The sequence below is a fragment of the Salminus brasiliensis genome, chromosome 16 (assembly GCF_030463535.1).
Source record: "Salminus brasiliensis chromosome 16, fSalBra1.hap2, whole genome shotgun sequence".
Lineage (NCBI taxonomy): Eukaryota > Metazoa > Chordata > Actinopteri > Characiformes > Bryconidae > Salminus > Salminus brasiliensis.
Genome location: NC_132893.1, coordinates 25501832 through 25523859, shown reverse-complemented (window position 1 = coordinate 25523859; position 22028 = coordinate 25501832). Strand labels below are relative to the sequence as shown.

Below are 22028 nucleotides of genomic sequence, written 5' to 3'. Positions count from 1 at the left end.
TTCCCAGTACAACCCAAACACCAGTAATTACCACACAAGTGAATTTACATATTCCATCCCACACAGCAATCGGATTCCAGTCTGACTTACCACTAACGCACTGAGTGTAAACACTCTGTAATCTTATCAGAATACAATCCAGATTCTAGACTCTTTCTTTAAATTTGTACCGGATATCAGCGTCAATCACAACTCAGGGCATAATAATAGTTGAAGGTTCATGAGCATGAGAAGCCGCTTGGCGATTGCTAATTCCTCCACATGACCTTGTTGTGTGTGTTTTTCTTTCCTCTCCTTTCCAGAGCCGACCGTTAGCTCTGTCTACACACCTGCCAACAACAACTGCAATGGACCATTTGGCCAGGACCCGTATGACCTACCAAAGAACAGCCACATTCCCTGTCATTACGACCTGCTGCCCACACGGGACAGCCCCCCATCCCCCCACAAAGAGCTTGAAAGTGAATGAGCTCTCAGAGACTTGAACAAAGCACCCCATTCCAACTGCCACGGCCCTGCCTTCTTCGATTTCTTCATGCTCACTGGTGGCTTGAAACACGTTATGTGCATATCTCCATGTCAGCATATTAATGGTTTTGTTTCTGTCATGATAAGTATTTTAATCATGTTCTTTTCTTACAAAATAGAAGAGAATTTCCATACAGTTCTTTTAGCTGTACTCTTATCCACTCGTACTGGAACAAATGGAGCCATTTAAATGAAGGAGGTGAGGGGTGTAACGGTACATAAGTCACAGTTCGTTCTACATCCCAGTTTAGACATCACGGTTTGGTGCGAGTTCGGTACAATATAAAAAACAGTTTGTTCTGCCAACTGTTTAAAAGTCCTCCTTGTGGTACTTGGTACAGGCTGTAGCAAGCTTAGCTGTGTAATATAAACGTTAGCATGTTCAATGTGTTTCTGTACACATAGCCAACAGCTGTCAAACAATGCTGACACACATCCTGGTCTAATCAGGAAAGAGAATGTTTGCTTTCTGTTGTTTCACTCACAATGTGTGAGCCATTCTCTCTATGCGTGGCAGTTAGAAGGAGAGAGAGCAATACTCATATATCCACAATTCCCACAATACCATACAAATCGAAGCTTTACCTGCTAACAGCTACAGCATACATTTTCTGGGTGGAACTTGCACTTATAAAATTTGGTTCCACACTACATCCATCAGCCTTCGTTCACTTGCAGGACTTTAGACAAATTTGACGTCAAATCATTAGGCTCTAACGTTAGACTATAATGTTAGACACATGTTGAATTTTAGAATTCAAATTGACATCAAAAACAAGTTGACATCCAACCCAACTAAAAACACCTAATGAACATTATGCTTTTTTGTGGCGCTGACCAGCGCTGACCAGATTATGGCTCTTACCATACCTCACCACTAAATGTTGATTCTGTAAGTGAATATGACATTGGTGTGAGATGTTTGTAAGACGTTGGATTTTACTTGCTTAACATCAATTACTTAAACCAACAAAATATGCACGTCTAACAGTACAGGGTATCATGCTGTGTGAATGTTAACGGTATGATGTTTAGCAGGGTTTTGGGTTTTGGTCACCATATTGCTCAACTAAATACTATGAAAGACGTTGGATTTTGTTTACATAACCTCACAACTTAAAAGCAATAAAATATCAGCATATATTTGTTGTTAGAATGTCACGTCAAATGGATGTTAAGATTAAGATGCTGACCAGACGTTGGTATTTGACCTAAAAGGTAAAAAAGGTAAAAGGTGCACGTATTCGTCACTGTACAGTGTGGACTGTACAGCGAAATGTGTCCTCCGCATTTAACCCATCTGGTAGTGAACACACACTCACACACACACACGTGTTAGGGGCAGTGAGTACACACACACACCCAGAGCGGTGGGCAGCCAACTCCAGCGCCCGGGGAGCAGAGAGGGTAAAGGGCCTTGCTCAAGGGCCCAACAGTGGCAGCTTGCCGAGCCCGGGAATCGAACCCACAACCCTGTTATCGATATCCCGGCGCTCTAACCGCTGAGCCACCACTGCCCCTGTGGTCCCATAACATCACAACTTACCAACCAAATCAAGAAAATATCACTGCGTGCTGTCGTCACTGTTCTGCGTCAAACTGACATTAGTATTAGATGTCGTTGTGGAAATGTCTTAACCGACATTCAACCAGATAACAATGTGTGTGGTTGCTGTTACAAGTTATAGCAGTGTAAACTCATCTGTCTCTCCAAGACACATTTGAAAACCTAAACCTCTCCCAGTTCAACCAAAACACCAGTACAACTACTGCAGCACGAGCAAACTTTCATATTCCTTCCCACACAGCAATCGAATTCCAGTCTGACTAACCAGAGACGCATTTGACTGATCAGTGTAAACGCATGCGGATGAAATCTTATTAGGAGACAATCCAGATACTAGATTCATGAAGTGACCAGGTGTAAACGGGGTTTTGGTTACATAACATCACAACTTAAAACCGACAAAATATCAACATGCTCTGTCATCACTAATCACGTCAAATTGACATTAGCGTTGCCATGGCATGAATTTGTGTGTCACAGCGACATTCAACCAGATATTAACATCTGTGGTGCCATGTATTCTCAATACGACTGCGTACACCGAGCTGTGATGTCCATACTATAACATTTCAGTGCATATACATACACATAACGTACTGTTACACCCCTAGAGGTAACATTCGGTAGTGGATTTAATCAGTAACTTCAAAGAATCATTCCATTCATCAATGATGACATATCACCTGCCTTTATATTGTAGAGTGCGAATACAGAGCAAACCTCAATTTATTTTTGTAACAATTAAATGTTTTAAGACTTACTCAGTATTAGATAATGGACAGGAGGCTGGAATGTCGTTGTTGTTTTTTTTTTGCATTTTTATTTTTTCTTATTTACATTTAGACGAGTTGATATTACCACCCTCTGTGTCGAGAATCTGTGTTGTCTGTACGTCACAGCATCACTGTTGTTTTAGAAAGATTTGCATTGTCTGTTAGTGTTTTATCCATACTAAGTTTAACCAAAGGTCAGAGTGCCATAATAATGCTTTTTTTGTGTTTTTTTTCAACTATATCGGCTCTTGTGTTAAATATATTTATTTAGGACGACCATCCTTCAGTTCTGTTCTGCATAGCCCTGGGTTTGTGCTCATTATCACTAATAATATAATCACAACTAGACAAAAGTTCCCACCTCACTCTGTATCAACTGTGTCATTTGAATGTTTTCAATGGGAGTTGTAACATTTTTTAAATGCACACAATTCAGCCTTATCTGTCTCTAGCTTAACCCAACTTAATCCCAGCCATTTACAGTGTAGGTTAATGATAAACCCAAAGTGGTTATTTAAAAGGAAACAGATCTAAAAAACTCAAGAGTAATAATGCTTAAGCTGGACTTTTGCAGTGTAATTGAAAAGTTAGGGGTCAAAATCAGCCCGTTTTTTAGTTTAGCTCTGGACACAGATCACCTATTAGAGTATATATACTCTAATATATAAGAGTATAAACTACTCTTCTGAGCCAGATATGACATTTGTATAATTATGTATATAGCTGTACGTTTCTTAGAAGAAAATCATAGGACGTTATGTTTGGGGACTGAGTGCAAAATACACTCAACACGGTGTCTGCAGTTTGTAATATTGACAGTTGACTCAGAATTACTGCCCGTAATTTAGGTTCAATCACAAGTCCAAGTCAGGAATTACTGTATGTATCAGTCTAGCTTCTGGTACTGTACTTTTTGCTACAGAAATGTTTCCCCTGGCTGGCATACTCTCCTTTAGTGCTGGAGTGCATGTGGCACTTTCTCCTGTTTTGCAATGCCTTCCTTCCCTGATGGGGGACTTTAATGTTACTGTGTTTTTTAATGGCATAACAGATTTGTAAATACCTCTTTAACATGACCAGTGTTGTTTAGACGAAACTGCCCAGAATGACACTTACGTACATGTAGGCCATTTTAATGCATTGTTTCCTCATCTCTCCAAACAGTAATGACCACTTGAAGAAATCATGGTTCCAAAAGGCCAGTGCAGATTTGTGTTGACTGAACTGGAAGGGTATATAATAAATGTTTCTGTATATATCTACGGCATCGTTATTTTCCCTGCTGTTGTGTTGTTTTTGTTTTTTGTTTTGTAAGAACGAAATGAAATTGCACAATTGTCATTCTCTTCCCCAAAGATCACCCATGACAATGAGAGTTGCCTCGTACTACCACTTTTCTCACATGCTTTGTATTGTATTTTATTTTTCAGTAGCTTATATGTATGTACTGTATGTGCAATTTTTTTTGCTTTACAATAAAATGAAAAAAAAATGTTTCAAGTAAACTATCGTTTCAGTGCCGTGTATTTTATTAGGTTCTATATAGCACAGTTAATCCCTTGAACCATAAGTTTATTATTCAGTGTTTAATCATAATGCAGAAACTATTCAAACTATTGTGCCTTATTTGGTATTTGTATTCATAAAAGTCACACAGCCGATTTGTCATATTTTAAGGAGTCCAACAGGGTTCTATTTTAGGGCCTATAAAACTGATGTTAAATATGACAGTAGTGTAGTTATGATAATGAAAAACTATTGTATGGGTTTACACACAGATTCTATGGGGTTAAAGAGTACGAAATTGCCAAAGTATGTTTTTGCTATGTTGACCATTTACATTGAAATATTCTGATTTAATTTGTGGAATGTTCAATTCACAGATTCATTCAAAAATAAACTATAGATAATCTATTATATTGTTAAATTGGGCTGATATTTGATGTTCTTCTTTGTACTTCAAAATACAGATGTTTTAATGAGATTATGTTGGGAAAGCTTGTCAAACAACACAGAATCACATTGATTAACTGTGATTGCATCATCTTACCAGATCTTGTTAGTAACTGTGTTACCCTGCCTGTAAGTTTTGGATGCATTGTTTACAAAAACGCTTGAAGTTCATGTTTTGATTAATAACAGAGATGAAAAAAGTTACTTGTGCTTTAATTAAAAATATCTTCCTCTCTATTATAACGTTCAGTACTAAAGCTAATTAACATAATTTACATATCCTCATTTACATAAACTTTATGGTCAGATCCACATTGTGTCAAAAAGTGAAAAACGGCAACAATAGAGATGATAAAATTAGAGGTTTGTCTATGAGAAATTTACGCACGGATCTGAGCTGCGCGTTTAGCAGAGTTAAAAACAGACTCCCTCGCGCTAAAAAATGTTACCGTAATGTTGTCTTAATGTTACCGTATCGTCTCTGGTGCGTTTTTACGCATCTGGTGCGTTTTTACGCATCTGGTGCGTTTTTACGCATCTGGTGCGCTTTTACGCATCTGGTGCGCTTTTACGCATCTAGCGCGCTTTTACGCATCTGGTGCGTTTTTACGCACGGTGCACAAAACAAAGAAAAACTGAACAGCACTTGCCGGCTGCTTTAGGACAACTCTTCACAATCCTCACAGTCTGTCTGTCATTAACTGCTGTTGTTTTCCTTGGTCGAGCTGTTCGATGTGTAGTTGTTGTTTCACCAGTGGTCTGCTTTGGTTTGAAGCTGCTCTTTCTACTTTTCTCCTATAAACCACTCTGTTTTTGTTGGTTTATCATTTTAACAGCGCAGTGCTCATAGAAGAAACCCAGGACTCACACCAAGAGGAGACAATCAGAGTCTTTAACTGTTTAAACGGTCAAACTAAGTTCTGATATTTCTGCTCACTTTAAAAATGGTTCAAACAAGATGTATAGTTCAAAGTGTTCTAGACCTGTAATACTTAATAATACTTTATTATAATACCTCTAAAAATTTAACTTCCAATCTAATATGATATTTTTTGCCTTGTTCTTACATGCTGAATCTCATAAAAGTGCTATTATTATTTTAAAACATGACTCGAGTAAAAAAGGATTAACCATAGTTTTTCAATTACTTTACAAATCATAATGTTTATTTTATGTTTAATTTGCCTTATCTGTCAAATGGAACATTTTTAAGCCAATCCAACAATAGATACACCTTATAAATGTAATTTGTCTTCATAGTGACAGATCTATTTGCTATTCGTCAAAAACAAAGTACAGTATCTGGCTGCTTTAGGATGTGTCAGGTGGTGTGCTGTATGCTGTAAAATGTGCCGAATGATGTGCCGGTAGCTTTAAGGTGGGCTGGTATTGTGCCGGTTGCTTTAGGATGTGCAGGTGTGCCAGCTGCTGTACAATGTGCCGGTTGGTGTGCCAGCTGCTGAAGGATGTGTCAGGTGGTGTTTCGGATGCTATATGCTGTATCAGCAACTTTAAGATGGTGTGCCGTATGCCATAAACTGCCATTTGATGTGCTGGCAACTTTATAATGGGTTTGGTGGTTTGCCGGTTTCTTTAAACCGTGCAGGTTGGTGTGCTGGCTGCTGGTGTGCCGGTTGGTGTGCCGGCTTCTTTAAACCGTGCAGGTTGGTGTGCCGGCTGCTGGTGTGCAGGTGGGTGTGCCGGCTGCTGGTGTGCCGGTTGGTGTGCTGGCTGCTTTAGGATGTGCCTATTGTTGTGCCAGCTGTTTTAGAATGTGCCAGGTTGCATTAATATGTGCTGGTTGGTGTACTGGCTGCTGCTAGATGCGCTGATGTGTTAAGGATGTGCCAGTTGCTGTGCTGGTAAGTGCTGTAAGATGTGCCGGGTGAGGTGCCGGATGCTATAAAATGAGCTGGCTCTATCTGTTGAGTGAATGCTCATGTCTGCCCATGTGTTATAGTGACCCGTGAAGTATTTCACAGTTTAATTTTTTTTTTTTTAGTTTAAGAAATGTAAGCACTATTACACTGTTGGGAAATGTGTAGATTTTTGTTTACACGTAATTTTATTCATTATTCTTCTCTATTTTTTCAGTGACCAATCAGATCGTAGCAATCACTCAACGGCCCGCCCACCGCACCTTCAGACGTGGCAATTTGTGACGTCATTCTAACGCGGCCATTTTCGACGAGGGTCGGTCGAGTTGGGGTCTGGAGTTGTCGGATGTAATTTCGGTGTGTGTCGTTTTGGTTAAGGATAAGAAAGCGTCAGGTAAGAATGTCTCCCCGTCCTTCGTGTGAACCCTGAACCCGACTGTGCCGAACAGCTTTGCTCACGTTGGGTTTGGAGAGGAGAGTAATCTTGTTAGCGAGCTAACGACCCGCTGAGCTGGAGCTCAGTGGGGAGAGCCCAACTCTTAGCTAGCTAGCTAGATACATAGCTCACAGGCTAACTAGCTAACCATCCTGAAAAGTGGACTGTTAATTAGGTGTGTTTTTTTTTCATTGTGCCCAACAAAGCGTTGAGCTGTTGCCCAGGTTTCTACACTGCAGTGCTGCCTGGACGCCGTCTGCTCCAGAGGGAAGTTAGTGCTAGCTAGCTAGCTTACTACTTGGAGCCCAGTCAGCCTGCTCTTCTCGGCAGTGTGCGTTTTAGCTGAGGTTAGTTAGTGCTAGCTAGCCCACGGCTCCTTAATGTCGGGCTTTAGCACGGCTTTAACCCGTCCGTTAGCACTGGATGAGTGCTGAAGCTGTTGGACCCGGACCCGGACCCGGACCCTGAGGCGCACAGACCTGCCGTGTGTGATGTGCTCTCCAGTGGGCTGATGTGATCTCAGCTGTTGAAGACGTGGCAACAGCACCAACCGCTGACCTGCCTGCAAATAAACATAAACTGGTCTCTGAAATAAAGTGTTTTATTTGTTAGTATTAGTATCAGGGGAGAAACATGGTATCGCAGCACTGCACAATACTGGAAACTCACATTGCAATATTTTGAGGTGTGTGTGTGTGTGTGTGTGTGTGTGTGTGTGTGTGTAGATGTATGTGTTAGGGCTGTCAAAAGATTTTTTTTAAAGTCATTGTGATTAATCAGAGTTTATTAATTTATTTATTTAATCTGTGTAAATGTTATAGAAAATAAGGATGTAAGCGAAATGTATTGGTGTACATGTGTAAATGTACTCATGGTAAAACTGCTGGGGCAAGAGAAAACTGTAAGGGTAGGTGTCTGGTCACTGCTGTTCTATTCCCTGCACTATCTGAGCTTAGGGTGCTCACTTTATTTCGATGTTCCACTGCTTCGCCACATCCATAAAATGTTCGGCACTGCCCTTCCTCTGTTTTCATGACCGTTAAAGCATGTGAATTAAGTTGCCACTGTTCTATATAATGAGCTGTAACTCAGAGATAGCTGTCGTTACCTACTGACCTACTGTCCAATAATCACCTGTAAGAGCTACAGTGGCTGTAAGTTCCAGATCCTGATCTAGTTTTGCCCTCTCCATTTCATATAGCTTGTGAATCCTGTTGGCGATAGTTGACCCATGTGGCATTTCAGGCTAGATGTACTCAGGTGGTTCCCTTTTTGTCTGTTTAACAGACCTCTCTTCATCATATCAGTTTTATATAGAAAACAATATTTAAAAAAAATAAAAAATAAAAATAAAAAAAAGTCGGGAAGTCACCAACGCTCAATGAACCAACATGTCATTTTAATAGTAATCTGCCTCTTAAGAGTGACCTGCGTCTGGTGAGTTAGGTATGTAATGGAAAATAACAACAGTGTGAATTATGTTAAAATTACAGCTTCAGAATAGAGCTGGACGTTATGACGATATTTGTTCATACCGTGATAAATGTTATCGTTATGCACAGTAAGCTTTTCTAAGCATATAGAGGATACTGTTAGTGCTTAATAAACCCTGATCAGCTGCAGGTCTCTTTACAAACAGTGCGATTAGACTGGTTAAATTAGATAAGTGCAGCAGATGTTGAATAAGCATCACTGTATTCAGGATGGGAGAGTATCTGAATAGTCATTTTTAAGAATCTGTTGCTGCTGATGTGTTTACTCTGTGATTACATGTATTGTGATAAATATTGTGTATCGGAGGGGAAATGTCTTTAAATATCATGATGTAGTATTTTTTGCCATATCGGCCAGCCCATCAGTGGGGCAGTGGTGGCTCAGCGGTTAGAGCGCCGGGATATCGATAACAGGGTTGTGGGTTCGATTCCCGGGCTCGGCAAGTTGCCACTGTTGGGTCCTTGAGCAAGGCCCTTTACCCTCTCTGCTCCCCGGGCGCTGGAGTTGGCTGCCCACCGCTCTGGGTGTGCGTGTGTACTCACTGCCCCTAACACGTGTGTGTGTGTGAGTGTGTGTTCACTACCAGATGGGTTAAATGCGGAGGACACATTTCGCTGTACAGTGTACAGTGACAAATACGTGCACCTTTTTAATTCATTTAGATGCTCCATAGACCTGTTATATGGAGTATAGTGTCACTGTCATTGCTACTCAGGCACACTACAAACTACACACTGTGTAACTTTGGTGAATGCTCTCGAGAACTCCTGTATTTGTTAAATCTGGTAAAAGTAATCAGTAATCAAACTTTCACTTTCAGTGACTGTTCTGTATCTGTATCAAATACATGTAAAGGAGTGACTCAAGGTGCGCATATCACTTTCCGACTGTATGGGGGACCCAGGGGCAAGAAATACCAATTTCTTGGTATTAAAATTTTAATGTGCCTTATATGATGTGTAGTGTATACCTACGTATTCTGATTTATACCAGTTATGTATCATCTACTGTTGTGTACGATGTTCCATGTAAATGAAAACGTGTTTGTAAGTTTCTTTACAACTGCTAAATGTTCTTCAGTTGAACCTGTAGTTGTTGTGGTTGATGGGAAGCCAACTCACCCCACAAGCTTGTGTGGAACTGTGCCAAGTTTCTCTCTACAACACTGTTAGCAAAGGCTGAATTACTTTTTTTTTTCTTTTTCACAATCCACAGGTTTGAGGAAAGATGATGGAAGAGAGTGGAATAGAGACTACCCCACCAACCACTCCTCCTCCTCCCCTCAGCGCGGCTGCTGCTGTCAGTCCTCCTCCTCTCACAGTGGGTAAGATCTGAGCTGGTGCTTTTGTTAAGTGATGGGTATTAAGGGAGATGTTTACTGTGAAAGATTACAATAAAGCACCATCTGTCTTGGAGATGAAGTTTTGCCACAGTGAAAACCTCTGTTGGATGGTTGCTTATTGAAAGTGACGTTCAGCAGGTGTACCATTTTCTGAAAATTGAACTTTGGCCAAAAAATAAATGCAGTCTTTATTAAATAAAATTGCACTCCACTAGAATCTAAGGCCACAAATGATGCGGATGAATCATCGCCTTCAGAATGAAGCATCACGATATACTGATGTATTTTTGCACATCAAGCTGCTCGTATGTGCGCTGTGACATAATGTAAACTCAGAAAAGTCATCTTGCTTAGTTTCCTAATGTGAGTCTTTGGTAATCCACCTGAAGCTGTCCCATGTCTTGAGGCTCATACATGCAAATGTGTAATTTGGTAGTCAGTTGCACAACTTTGAGGAGACCTTCACAGCAACGCTCCTTTAGGAATAATTGTAGCTTTGGGCGAAATATTCCCAGCTGATGTTTCAGTGTGACACAAGCAACAATCATGGCATGGCGCTGGTATTTACTCCCACAATGTCATCTCAATGCCTCTAATATCCATTTGTTATTGCCACTAGCTAACTATTAATAAGGCTCCTAATGCTTTTATGCGCCTTAAGTGGACACTTGCAGATAAACCAGGGGACTGGTGTGTGAGTGTGAGTGTGTGATTTTTGAGCAAGGTCATTGTGTTTTTTTGCACAGTTAGATAAATGGAAAGAAGATACCATTTCAAGGTTTTGCATAGGTTTTAATATTAAACATTTAATGAAGGAGAGAGAAATTAGGGGGTGGGGGCAATATAGAGCCTGGGACTGAAACAGTAGCATGAGGTTCAGACTACATCAAATACTGTCAAGTCAAGTCAAATTTATTTGTATAGCGCTTTTTACAACTGTTGTCGTCACAAAGCAGCTTTACATAATTAGTACTTAATAAAGAACAGAGACAGAGAAGAAAGAAGGAATAACATGAAGCGTCAAAGACCCCCGTGAGCAAGCCAACAGCGACAGTGGCAAGGAAAAACTCCCTCAGAGCTGGAGGAAGAAACCTTGGGAGGAACCAAGGCTCACAAGGGGGACCCATCCTCCTCTGGCCAGACTGTTTTAAACATTAATGATAAAAATTACCAAACCAGGTACAACAGAAAGTTAATAGTGGCAATATTAATAGTGTCAGACAGGCACGAGTCCATCTAGGTTTCAGCACGGCCACCAAACAGGCGGCAGCAGCAGCTGGCGGGTGAGCCATGGGTGGTGGCGGGTTGGGGGGGGGACCCGCTGGCCGGACTGGTAGGTGGCAGCTGGTTAGATGCAGGTAGAGGGGACCTCAGCGGGCAATCTTCCTGCAGATCGGGCTGGGTGGCTATTTACTCGGGGAAGGTAAAGAGAGAGAAGTTAGTTCTAAGAGGAATTTTATGGACTGCAGAGAATGTTGAGAATCAGCATCTGGGTATGTCTGACGACTCCGGCAGGTCTGATTATCACAGCATAATTAAAAGGAGAGAGCCAGAAGGTAACACGGACACGGGCGTACCCTGAGAACACCAGCATCTATCTGCTCCACCGTCAACAAACCTGAGTGATCGCGTGTAAGCAGCGAGACGACAGCTCCAGCATCTCAGTGTACTACAATTCCCTGGGTCTGCGAACCCCTGGACCTGCAGCCCTTATCTAAGAAACATTAATTACCAAAAGCTAAACTAAACATATAAGTTTTCAGCTTAGATTTAAAGATTGAGACTGTGTCTGAGTCCCGAACATTATCTGGAAGGTTATTCCAGAGCTGGGGGGCTTTATAAGAAAAGGCTCTTCCCCCTGCTGAGGTTTTCTGAATTTTGGGAACGCGTAAGAGGCCAGCACCCTGAGATCTAAGTAGTCTTGATGGTTCGTAATATACAATAAGATCCTGCAGGTACTCAGGAGCGAGGCCATGTAGGGCTTTATATGTTAATAAAATAATTTTGTATTCGATACGGAATTTAACTGGGAGCCAATGAAGTGCTGATAGAACTGGACTGATATGGTCAAATTTTCTAGTTTTAGTAAGGACCCTGGCTGCAGCATTTTGCACCAGCTGAAGTTTATTGAGGTTCCTGCTGGAACAACCTGACAGTAGTGCATTACAGTAATCTAGCCTTGAGGTAATAAAAGCATGTACTAGCTTTTCTGCGTCTTGTAGTGATAAGGAGTTTCTTAGTTTGGAGATGTTCCTAAGCTGCATAAAGGCTGTTCTACTAATATTAGCTATATGTTGCTCAAATGATAAATCTGAGTCGAATGTGACGCCAAGATTTTTAGCTGCTAAACCAGGAATGATAGAAGAATCAGCCAAGTCTAACATTAAGTCTGATAGTTTATTCCTAGAGTCTTTTGGACCTAAAAGGAGAACTTCGGTTTTGTCACTGTTGAGGAGAAGGAAGTTATGTGACATCCAGAGTTTTATATCCTTTACACAGTCCTCAATTTTCTGTAGTCTAAATTTATCGTCAGGTTTGGCTGATATATAGAGCTGTGTGTCATCTGCATAGAAATGGAAATTAACGCCATGTCTGCTTATAACTGAGCCCAGTGGTAACATGTATAGTATAAATAATAGTGGTCCTAAAATGGAGCCTTGCGGAACTCCATATCTTACTTCTGCGTAGTTTGAAGATAAATCATTTATCTTTACAAATTGGAAGCGTCCCGTTAGATATGATTGGAACCATGATAGGGCTGTCCCTGTGATTCCAACCATTTTCTCTAAAAAAAAGATTCTTTCTTTTCTCAACTTTCTACAGTTTAATACCTTAAAGAGGCAAGGTGAATGTTGGCCCAGCATTAGTTTCTTGCAAATTCCTCATAATTACATACATTATGAATTTTGTAGCAGAGGTAACTCTTAAGACTGTTCGATACTAAACACTTTTCATTTCTGTATGTCAGTAAGTATATTTCAATACATATGTAATGGAATTGTGTTAATTAATTATTGTTCTTTCTCAGGTCTGTCTGGTCCACTAACCCTTCCCAACACCACAGGCATCTCCAGCTTTATCCCAGAAGGCTTCTCAACTCCAGTCCGCCCTGCAGCAGTGACCTCCACCCTGCCTCCCATTCAGTCCTCTGCTCCACCACCTTTTTCTCTCAGCCCCATGAATCCTCTGTCCACAGCTTCCCCAGCAATTGCTCCTCCACTGGGTGGAGGTGTGCCTTACAGTAGTCCCATGGCCCACTTCTCCTCCCCAGCTGTGCCACCTCCTCTCAGCTCCACTGCACCTCCTCCAGGCCCGATTTTGTCTGCTCCACCCATGGGTCCGCCTACCACCGGCTTCACCGTGAATACAGGCTATGATATCACACGCGGACACGCTGGCCGCACGCCACAGACGCCACTAATGCCTAGCTTCTCTAGTGGTCCTCCAATGCCAGGTATGATCGTTATCTCCAACTTTGATCTTCTAGGGTTCTTCAGATATATTTGATATCTGATATTAACCCCAAAACGATGAGATGGACATTGACTTTTAATTAAGCAATACCACTACTTCATAGTTTACAGCAGTGTCATAAATGTATTTGTGTTCAATATGAACGTCTGGTTTCCAGCAGTGTAAATGATTCTGTGATTCACTGAGCGTCTTATGAAACAATTCGGTATAAATTATCACTCTGTTTCCATTAAAACAAGTGGAGTTAAAACAGAGTATTACAAGCCACAGGCAATGAATGATATTGTTAATTTGTAGTTTAGCCAGAGTTGGGTGGTGTGATGCGGAAACCACAGGGTCAGGAGAGCTAAATTGGACGCTATTATCTGAATGACTGAGTGGAGGGCAGTGGAACTAAGCCTACCAATTTCAGCCAAGCAGAGCTGTCAGCTCTGAGCCACTCTCATCAGCAGGGCAGGGAGCTGCCTGCCACCACCCCTGTTCTGAAACGCCCGCAATTTATTTGTGCGCTACAGGAGAGAACTGTCAAAATGAATAGCCACAGAAAGCTGGCATGTGAAGGACATTCAAAAGTTCTGTAAAGCATTTCATTAAGGCTGCTCACAAAGTCAAAAATGCCTTGAACAGATACATTGGTGTCACATTTACTGTACAGATGTTTGCTTAAACCTGATATTCATATGGTTGTAAATTATATCTTTAGGTGTGGTTACAAACCCAATGATGCAACAGCCAGTGATGTCAGGTGGCCTGGAGGTGGCCTCCCCCATTACCTTCCCAGAGGACCATGAAGATCCCAGAATCGTCCCAGAGAATGTGTCTGGAGGAGGATTATGGGGCTTCATTAAGGTAGTGGGTCACTTAGTTAAGTGTAGAAAAACAAAAGACGAAAACTAATTTTTAGGTATTTGTTTTTCTTAAACTGCTGAATCCCCCCCGCCCTTTTCTATCCCCTTTTTAGGGTGTGGCAGGTAACCCCATGGTGAAGACAGTCCTGGACAAGACCAAGCACTCTGTGGAGTCCATGATTACTACACTGGACCCTGGAATGGCTCCATATATAAGTGAGTACACTCAAAATGCTTCATAGAGCGACTCTCATCACAGTTGTGATGTTTTCTGAAAGTTCCTTTAGAAAAGAACCTTGACAGAAGAGATTTTTTGTCAGTGTACTTGAATAATCTGAGTAAGTGCCTGTGTGGCTTTGACAGAATCAGGAGGCGATGTAGACATTGTAGTGACATCTGATAAGGAAGTTAAAGTTGGAGCAGTCCGTGACGCCTTCCAGGAGGTGTTTGGCCTGGCCATGGTGACTGGTGAGGCAGGTCAATCCAACATTGCTCCTCAGCCAGTGGGCTATGCAGCAGGAGTGAAGGTGAGATGGTACTCCTGGCTGTAAGTGCTGTGTTGTATTGTAGTTATGTTACACATTATGGTTTCTGTAGAGGCAGTCTGAATAAAAAGTATAAAAACTTTAAAGTCTGCTTTGCAAATTTTAAATATAAGAAAAACTAAAAAAGGTATATTCAGTCATTTGCGCAAAGATTAACCTGGTTAATAAGTTTTGAATCTCTATATAAGCCTGAGTCATGTTACAAATTTGGTTTTTTTCCTGTCACTGCAGGGAGCCCAGGAGCGCATTGACAGTCTGCGGCGTGCCGCCATAATCCACGAGAAACAGCCTGTGGTGTCCGTGGAGAACTTCATAGCTGAGCTCTTTCCAGACAAGTAAGCAGGAGGAATTCTCAAATCCTTCACCTCTCATCTCTCAGATGTTGTATTTACATCATAGTGATTTGTTCTCTTTGTTCTCTACCTCAGTGCTAGTATCTTTAAACTACTGTTTGAAAATACAGTGTGTACTTTAATTTTGTTAAATTTGCCTGTGTGGAGCCACTCAGGGTGACACTTGAACTGTCGTCCTTGCAGAAAGTGTTTTTTTTTTTTTTCTTTTCTTTTCTTTTCTTACACAGACATTAAAAATGTAATGTGTCATGTTTGATATTACTTAAAAAGAAAAAGCGGTTGGTGTCCTAAATATTAATCCAAGTTTAAATGACAACTTGTACCAGGTCCAAGAGCGTTCAGCTGGAGGGCACAGTGGAGGTTGTAGCACGAACGTCTGATGTCTGAGGTGGTGGTGCTGTCGCCCTGAAGTGTAGGGAGAATACTAATGCAAGGGCCCAGGCTGCAAATAGCATTAAAATAAGAGGGGGTAAGCAAGGCCGAGATCAGCCACCCTGATCTGGTCCGATCTGGCTTCTTGTTATCTCCATAGAGTACAATCCCTACTTGATGGACCAGCAGCACCACGCAGATTGACCATGTGCCTATTAAATCAAGACTGGGTCTCTTGAATTGAAGAAAACCTGGGAGACCATAACCGTTCCTGTTTCTCCAACTCCAATTACTGCCGCAGTATAATGTTGAATAGACACATTTAGTGGCCTGTCCCTGGAGCCTGGCTTAATTAAAGCTTTGGCAGACAACAAACCATCACCTTTTGTGTTTGTCTCTGGCTATTTTACTTTTCAGCCTAAAGGCAGGGTGTAAGGAAATGGCAACTGCACTATTAGTTTTGAGCATTTTAATATTGTACCAGTCGAGTGGTTTTATTATGATTGTAGTTATTGTTCCGGATATGAATCTTCTTCGCTCTCATTTGCCCTTGGCTATTACTGCCTTTGCTTGCCCTGGTGTATTAGTGATGCCCATGCTTTGATTATAATTGCGCTGTTCTCTACTAGGTGGTTTGACATTGGCTGTCTAATTTTGGATGACCCTGGCAATGGCGTTCACATCGAGACTTTCACTCAGGCTACTCCTGTGGCTCTGGAATACGTACAACAGGTAAGATGTATTTCTCGTGCTGCCGCTGCTCCACTTCGGATGACTGTCTTTAATTAAACCATACATTACACAAAAGCTGTTTGACACCGTATAAAAGTGTTAAACTGCAAGGCCAGAAATATCACAGGCTTGTCATATTGAGTAGTGATGTCGGCCACAGCTGTGTCGCTGACAGCTCTGCCTGAGTAGCTGAGTCTTTCGTTTGAACTGCCATGTAGCTTTGCTTAATGCACCATGTTTGGAAATCTGCCTGCCAAACTGTCCAGGGACTCAGCAATTAAAAGACAATTTGTCTTTTCAAGCTCTCAAATTTTGTATAAGTTGTGAATTTTAGGTGATTAGATCCCAGAGTTACTTTACATAGCCATTCCTTTACTCCAACACTGACTGCAAGCTTCTTATAAGGAGTGGATGTCCCTTTACGCATTCAGTTCACATTAATGTTGTATAATATTTATGAAATATTTTTAGAATCACCAAGAAAATGTTTGGCTTGCCACTATTTTAGGATATCAGCTCCTGTAAGCTGTCTGAAGCATGTAATTAAATTAGGGCTTTAAAAAGTTAGTTTGACAAATGACAATTTTAATTGAATAATGTGATTTTTGCAGGTCAAGTCTGTGTGTGCGCACATTTTTAAAAAAAAAGGAGAATTGGGCACTTTAAAGCTATTAAAGAGACTTTAAAGCTATTACAGTACACCAGAATTTAACCCAGCTGATTCAGTTAGCGACATTCCGGCTCCAAGCTTCTCGAACCTCTGCGTTAAACCCATTCACGGCAGTAACAACACCCATCAGAGCGATGGGCAGCCACCTCTCCAGTGGCTGGGGAGCAGCTGGGGGTAAGGTGCCTTACTTAAGGGCACCACAGGCGTGAAAGTTGATGGAGGAGGAAGTGTTGTTTCTTCTCGCTTCTATACTTCATTCAACTTGCCCTATGGCCGTCCGATCTATAAAGCCCCCCTGTTGTGGCATCAAACCCCAGTCTTCCGTGTGACATGCACTATAAAGATGAGGACAAATGCTATTTAAAAAGGGGGCATCCAGATTTGAACTGGAGACCAGTAGTCAAATGATCTACAACTGAGCTATACCCGCACATGAATGTAAGAGCAGGTGAAATGAAATAGACCTTTAGTAACATTGTTAAACTTTCGCCTTCTCTGTTTAACAGAACACTTTTTTTCCTTAAATAATCTTCGTTGGGCTGCGGCACAGCCAACAGAAGTGTAGCTAACATGTCCGGAAGTCCCTCCACCATGGATAAAGGAAACGTTTTTATCAGACGATGCACAAATGTTCAGAGCTCAACTGTGAATGTGTGAAAACAGTTATCAGGAATCCGCTCGTGGCGAGATGTTTCAAAGCAGACACAGAGTAGACCGTTCATTTATGTTAATACCACATCTCTGAATGGACTGACTTAAACTTACTGAGCTTAATGATTAAATGGAAACTCTGTTAGGGGTGTTTGGTTGAATTATTGGTGTATTTAAGAAAGGGTACTTGCTTGACCCCAAGCCGTTAAACGCTACTATTTAATGAACGTTAATGAACGCAGAAATGCGATGATTGTCTCTTGACAAGGGGGAAAAAAATATGTTGTATAAAGATTGACTTGGTGAGAAAATTTAGTAGGTCTCTGATAAGACACTCGCTCAGTGATTGGTTGGATAATTGAAAAAATAAGTGCACTTGTGTTATGCACTTTAAAGGACTTACCAAGGGGTTATGTAATCACGGTCAGGCAAAAACATTTTTTCTCTCTGACATATTTGAATCTATTGTTATTTACATTGTCAATAGAAATGCTCCAAAATGACTTCAATAAATAAATGTTTTTACATTTGTGCGTGAACGTGACAATATGTATCAATAGGCATCTTTGCCATTCTCCTGCTTTATTTTGCTCCTCTGGGTTTGTGATTATAAACTGACATCCTGTGTCTGTTCAATGTGACCCTGTAGGCACAGTCTCTCACTCCTCCAGACTATAGCTTGCGGTGGTCTGGCCTGCTCGTGACCGTGGGAGAGGTGTTGGAGAGGAACGTGCCCAATGTTAGCCGTACAGACTGGCACCTGGCTTTCACTGGCATGTCCCGCAGACAGATGATCTACAGCGCTGCCAAAGCTCTGGCTGGCACGTACAAACTGCAGCTGCCCCCCAGGACGGTATGAGTTCACCTAAATGCCCCATCTCCCCTCAAAGCAGGGTCACTGCCCATCAGAATGGCACGCCAGGCAGCCAACAGGAACTTGCTTCCCATCTGTCCTTCAGAGGATGTGTCCGTCCGTATCTAGTACATTTTAAATCGTGTCCAATTTTTCTGGGGTTTTTGTAGGTTCACTGACTGAAGGACAACAAATCAAATCAAAATGTAAAAGAAAATGTGTAGTTCATTGCCTGTAGTGTTCTTGATGAAAATCAGTCTGTGCTCAAAACATCTGAGCAAGTTTGGTCCTTCTTTCATGCATGTGTGTAAAAGCTGTTTCCTGTAATGCTGCTGTTGTGCAAAATCCTTGTACCTTAGTATTTGTTGAGTAGTTCTTTACATGATGAGTAGACCAATATGAATATGAATGCTCCCAATTTAGACTTGGAACCTTTGGTTCCATAAAGAACCATATTTAAAATTAAGATTGTGAGAGTGTGTGTGTGTGAAGAACCTTCTTGATGTAAGATTTCTTTACAAATTTTACAATTGTTACAATTTTAAGTTCTTCAAGCTCATACTTTTCAAATTCATCTTTGGCGTTCCTCAGAGATATTTTTAAATGGGTTTCATTGAAAGTATAAGAAAATGCAAGGTTTTTGCACGACAGTGACGATATGTATAGTAGTGTAACAACTTCTGGAAGGATTGAGAGGTATTCTAGGCATTCAGAAGTTTCCACTAGAGGGCGATATTGAGTAAATATGTTCACCATTTAGAAAACGAATACAATGCTTGACCAGCTTTGGGCCAAGCTAAGCCCACTGCACAATATTGCATATCGTCCTAAAATTCCAGTGCAGATTCCAGACATTCCAGTGAAGATACTGGATAAAAGATACCGGTACAAGGTATTATTAGGCAATGCCCTGCTGTTATTATTATTATTAATAATAATAATAATAATAATAATAATAATAATGGTACAAAACTGAAGAATTATGAGATTTTGCTGACTTTATTTGATTGGTTTTATAGCTGTTGTAAAAGAGTGAATTCAAATCATTTCTCAATTACTGATTAACACGTCACTGGTCCTACCCTGATGTGTGTCATGCAGACACCTATTTATAGCCTATCCCGCTGTGTAGGCCTTTGTTACTACAGACTATTAATCACATCAAGTGTCAGAAATATCCGGTGAACTTCTGAGCTCAGGACGATTTGGAATAAAGTGTCTTAAGTTCTTCAAAAAGCTTTGGAGAAACTTGACAACTAAAAGAAAATTAGTGTTTTGGGACATGTACTGAACATAGTGCTGCACTTCAAACCCAGATTTATATCATTCTCCAAAACCCTCTCACATACAGGAGCATTTCAAAAGAGCCTTATTAATAAATTGGCTTTTTTACAAATGCATGAAAGTTAGGCCAAATCTGTGTTAGTCTTTACAATTTTTAACCCCAGTTCCTCACAGAAGATTTTCAGTACAGAGGCAGAAATCCCTCAGGGAGAGAAAAGAAGAGGGCTGGCTAACCCTATGAAATATTTACAACCGTTAACATTTGTAAATGTTTGTGTTGTTTCTGTCTCTCGTTTGGTCCCCTTTGGTTGTTGTTGGCCCTTTTTTAAAGCACAAGTTGTGCAGTGTAAATAGAGTAAATACGTGATATTCTGTTACCAAAGGACATGTATACTGCTCCAGCGCAAGTGCTTTTGGAAGAAGAGAGATGCATTTTACTCTTTTGCTTTTAATTATTATTTTTTAAACAGAGACTCATTAACTTTGTTGCTTTTTACCAATCGAATGTTGCGGTTATTCATAACGTTATCTAAACCTGACTAGAATACGTTATTCTAGCTTGAAGAGTGCAGAACCTAATATTGTAAGCCTTAAAATATCTTTATATAATTATAAAGTGTTGTATGTTTGGCTGGCATTTATAATGTTGATGATCCTGGTGTTTGGAATGAAAACATTGTTGGAAGTCCTATTTACTTTATTCTAATCTTTAATTTTACCCTCATAAAAAGTCATGTCAGTTGTTTTATTTCTAAACAAAGTTCCTCTCGGCTTTAATAAGCAAAGTCCATTTGAAATATTAATCTTATTCCTACTATTTTGGCAGCCTTGTCAAAATAGAATTGCTCAGTAAAAATGGTCAATGCATTTTCACTGCAGTTTAAGACAAAAACGGTGTTCCAGTATTACCTTTATCACCTCAACTCAGTAATACAATTTGTTGATTCTCAATGATGTTCTTAGAATGATTCGAGTGTTTATATGAATTTCTTTACGACTCTCATCTGTCGTCTTATGATTATGTAGGCCCAAAGTCTGAACCCCATCTCTGAGTGATACAGTGATACAAAACTGTGCGTGACCTCTGTGATAAGGTTGACCTGTAACAGCAACACGTTTGTTAAGATTCAAGAAGTGTAGTGCTCTTCTGTTTTCTGTCAGTGCCAAAATCACTGTTAGGTGTGGAAAGGAAGATGTGTGTGATGTAAATGAAGAGATTTGAGAAGATGTAGCATTGTCTCAGAGCAGCATAGATGAAACAACTGCCTTTAATAAAAATGTGTTTGCATTTCCAAAGCAGATATGGATGTTTGTCTTTGGACCTCCATGGAATTGTACTTCCTAAAGGTGCCTTCTGCCAGCAGAAGAGTAAAGCCCTTTTTGGTAAACCTGACTTGTGTGGTCTTTTTTTTTTTGGTTCTGTGGGTTTACATGACATTACATACCTAAAATATATGTATGACTGCTATTTTAGGAGCTACTTGTACATACCTGCCCAGCTCTACCAACGTAGCATAACAATAGTCTAACCAAGTAGCTCGTCCCTGAATGAACTTTGGATTCTATAACACTGTATTATAAGACTGTGTGCACATGTGCTCGGAGCCATTGCTGCAGCTCCCAGGGAGCAGAGAGGATGAAGGGCCTTCCTTAACATTCCCAACAGATACACAAGCCTGGGTATCGAACCCACAACCCTGTCATAGAGCCTGGAGCTCTATCTGCTGAGCCACCCTTGCCCAAAAAAGCCTTGATTTCCTACTATTTGGAAATAAGTGGATGCTCTTTACGTTGTATGAACAGTTTATTATGAATGGACCAATAGAGAATTTAGATATATCAAAACTCTCACCAAGATGTCCCACAGTCCTTTTCACATGTATTATCTTTTGTGGAGCCATGTCTGTGATTGAAACCAGCCATCTAAGCGCACCCTAAGAGTAAAGTGGGTGAGCTTAAGTTATTCGTGTACTCAAGGTCAATTGACTAGACTTTGGATGAATGAACTGCAGATTCTGTGGGTTGTGGTTTTTGAGGTTTAGATTGCTGGAGGGTGGAATAACCGGCGTTGAAAAAGAATTTGTTGGTGTCGGAGAAAAACTAATCCAGTGTAGTATAGAGTCATTTCAAACAAACAAAAATCTTGACCTCTGAACTGATCAATGTGACTTGATTTTAAACTGCAATCTCTGCAGCAAACCTTCTTTCCAGTACTGCAGTCTGTGAGGTGAGACACTGTGGCTGAACAGTAGAAGTATGGGCTCCGGAGATACAAT

General features: G+C 40.8%; 2 protein-coding genes across 3 annotated transcripts in view; both read left to right on the top strand.

Annotated features, from left to right (window-relative positions):
• Positions 1-4297, top strand: part of megf10 (multiple EGF-like-domains 10) — a 68098-nt gene extending 63801 nt beyond the window's left edge. For both annotated transcript variants that reach the window (XM_072658688.1, XM_072658687.1), the window contains one exon: positions 303-4297. In XM_072658688.1, coding sequence (XP_072514789.1) covers positions 303-469 — 167 coding nt within the window. In that variant the 3' untranslated portion in view covers positions 470-4297. The remainder of the gene's footprint in view (positions 1-302) is intronic.
• A 2708-nt stretch (positions 4298-7005) lies between these two features.
• prrc1 (proline-rich coiled-coil 1) lies at positions 7006-21145 on the top strand. Its single transcript, XM_072658866.1, has 9 exons — positions 7006-7092; positions 9844-9952; positions 12999-13424; positions 14148-14293; positions 14406-14508; positions 14656-14819; positions 15069-15172; positions 16192-16294; positions 18265-21145. Exons 2-9 carry the CDS (start codon positions 9856-9858, stop codon positions 18472-18474), a joined length of 1353 nt encoding a protein of 450 aa, XP_072514967.1. The 5' UTR covers positions 7006-7092; positions 9844-9855; the 3' UTR covers positions 18475-21145.
• The last annotated feature ends 883 nt before the right edge of the window (positions 21146-22028 follow it).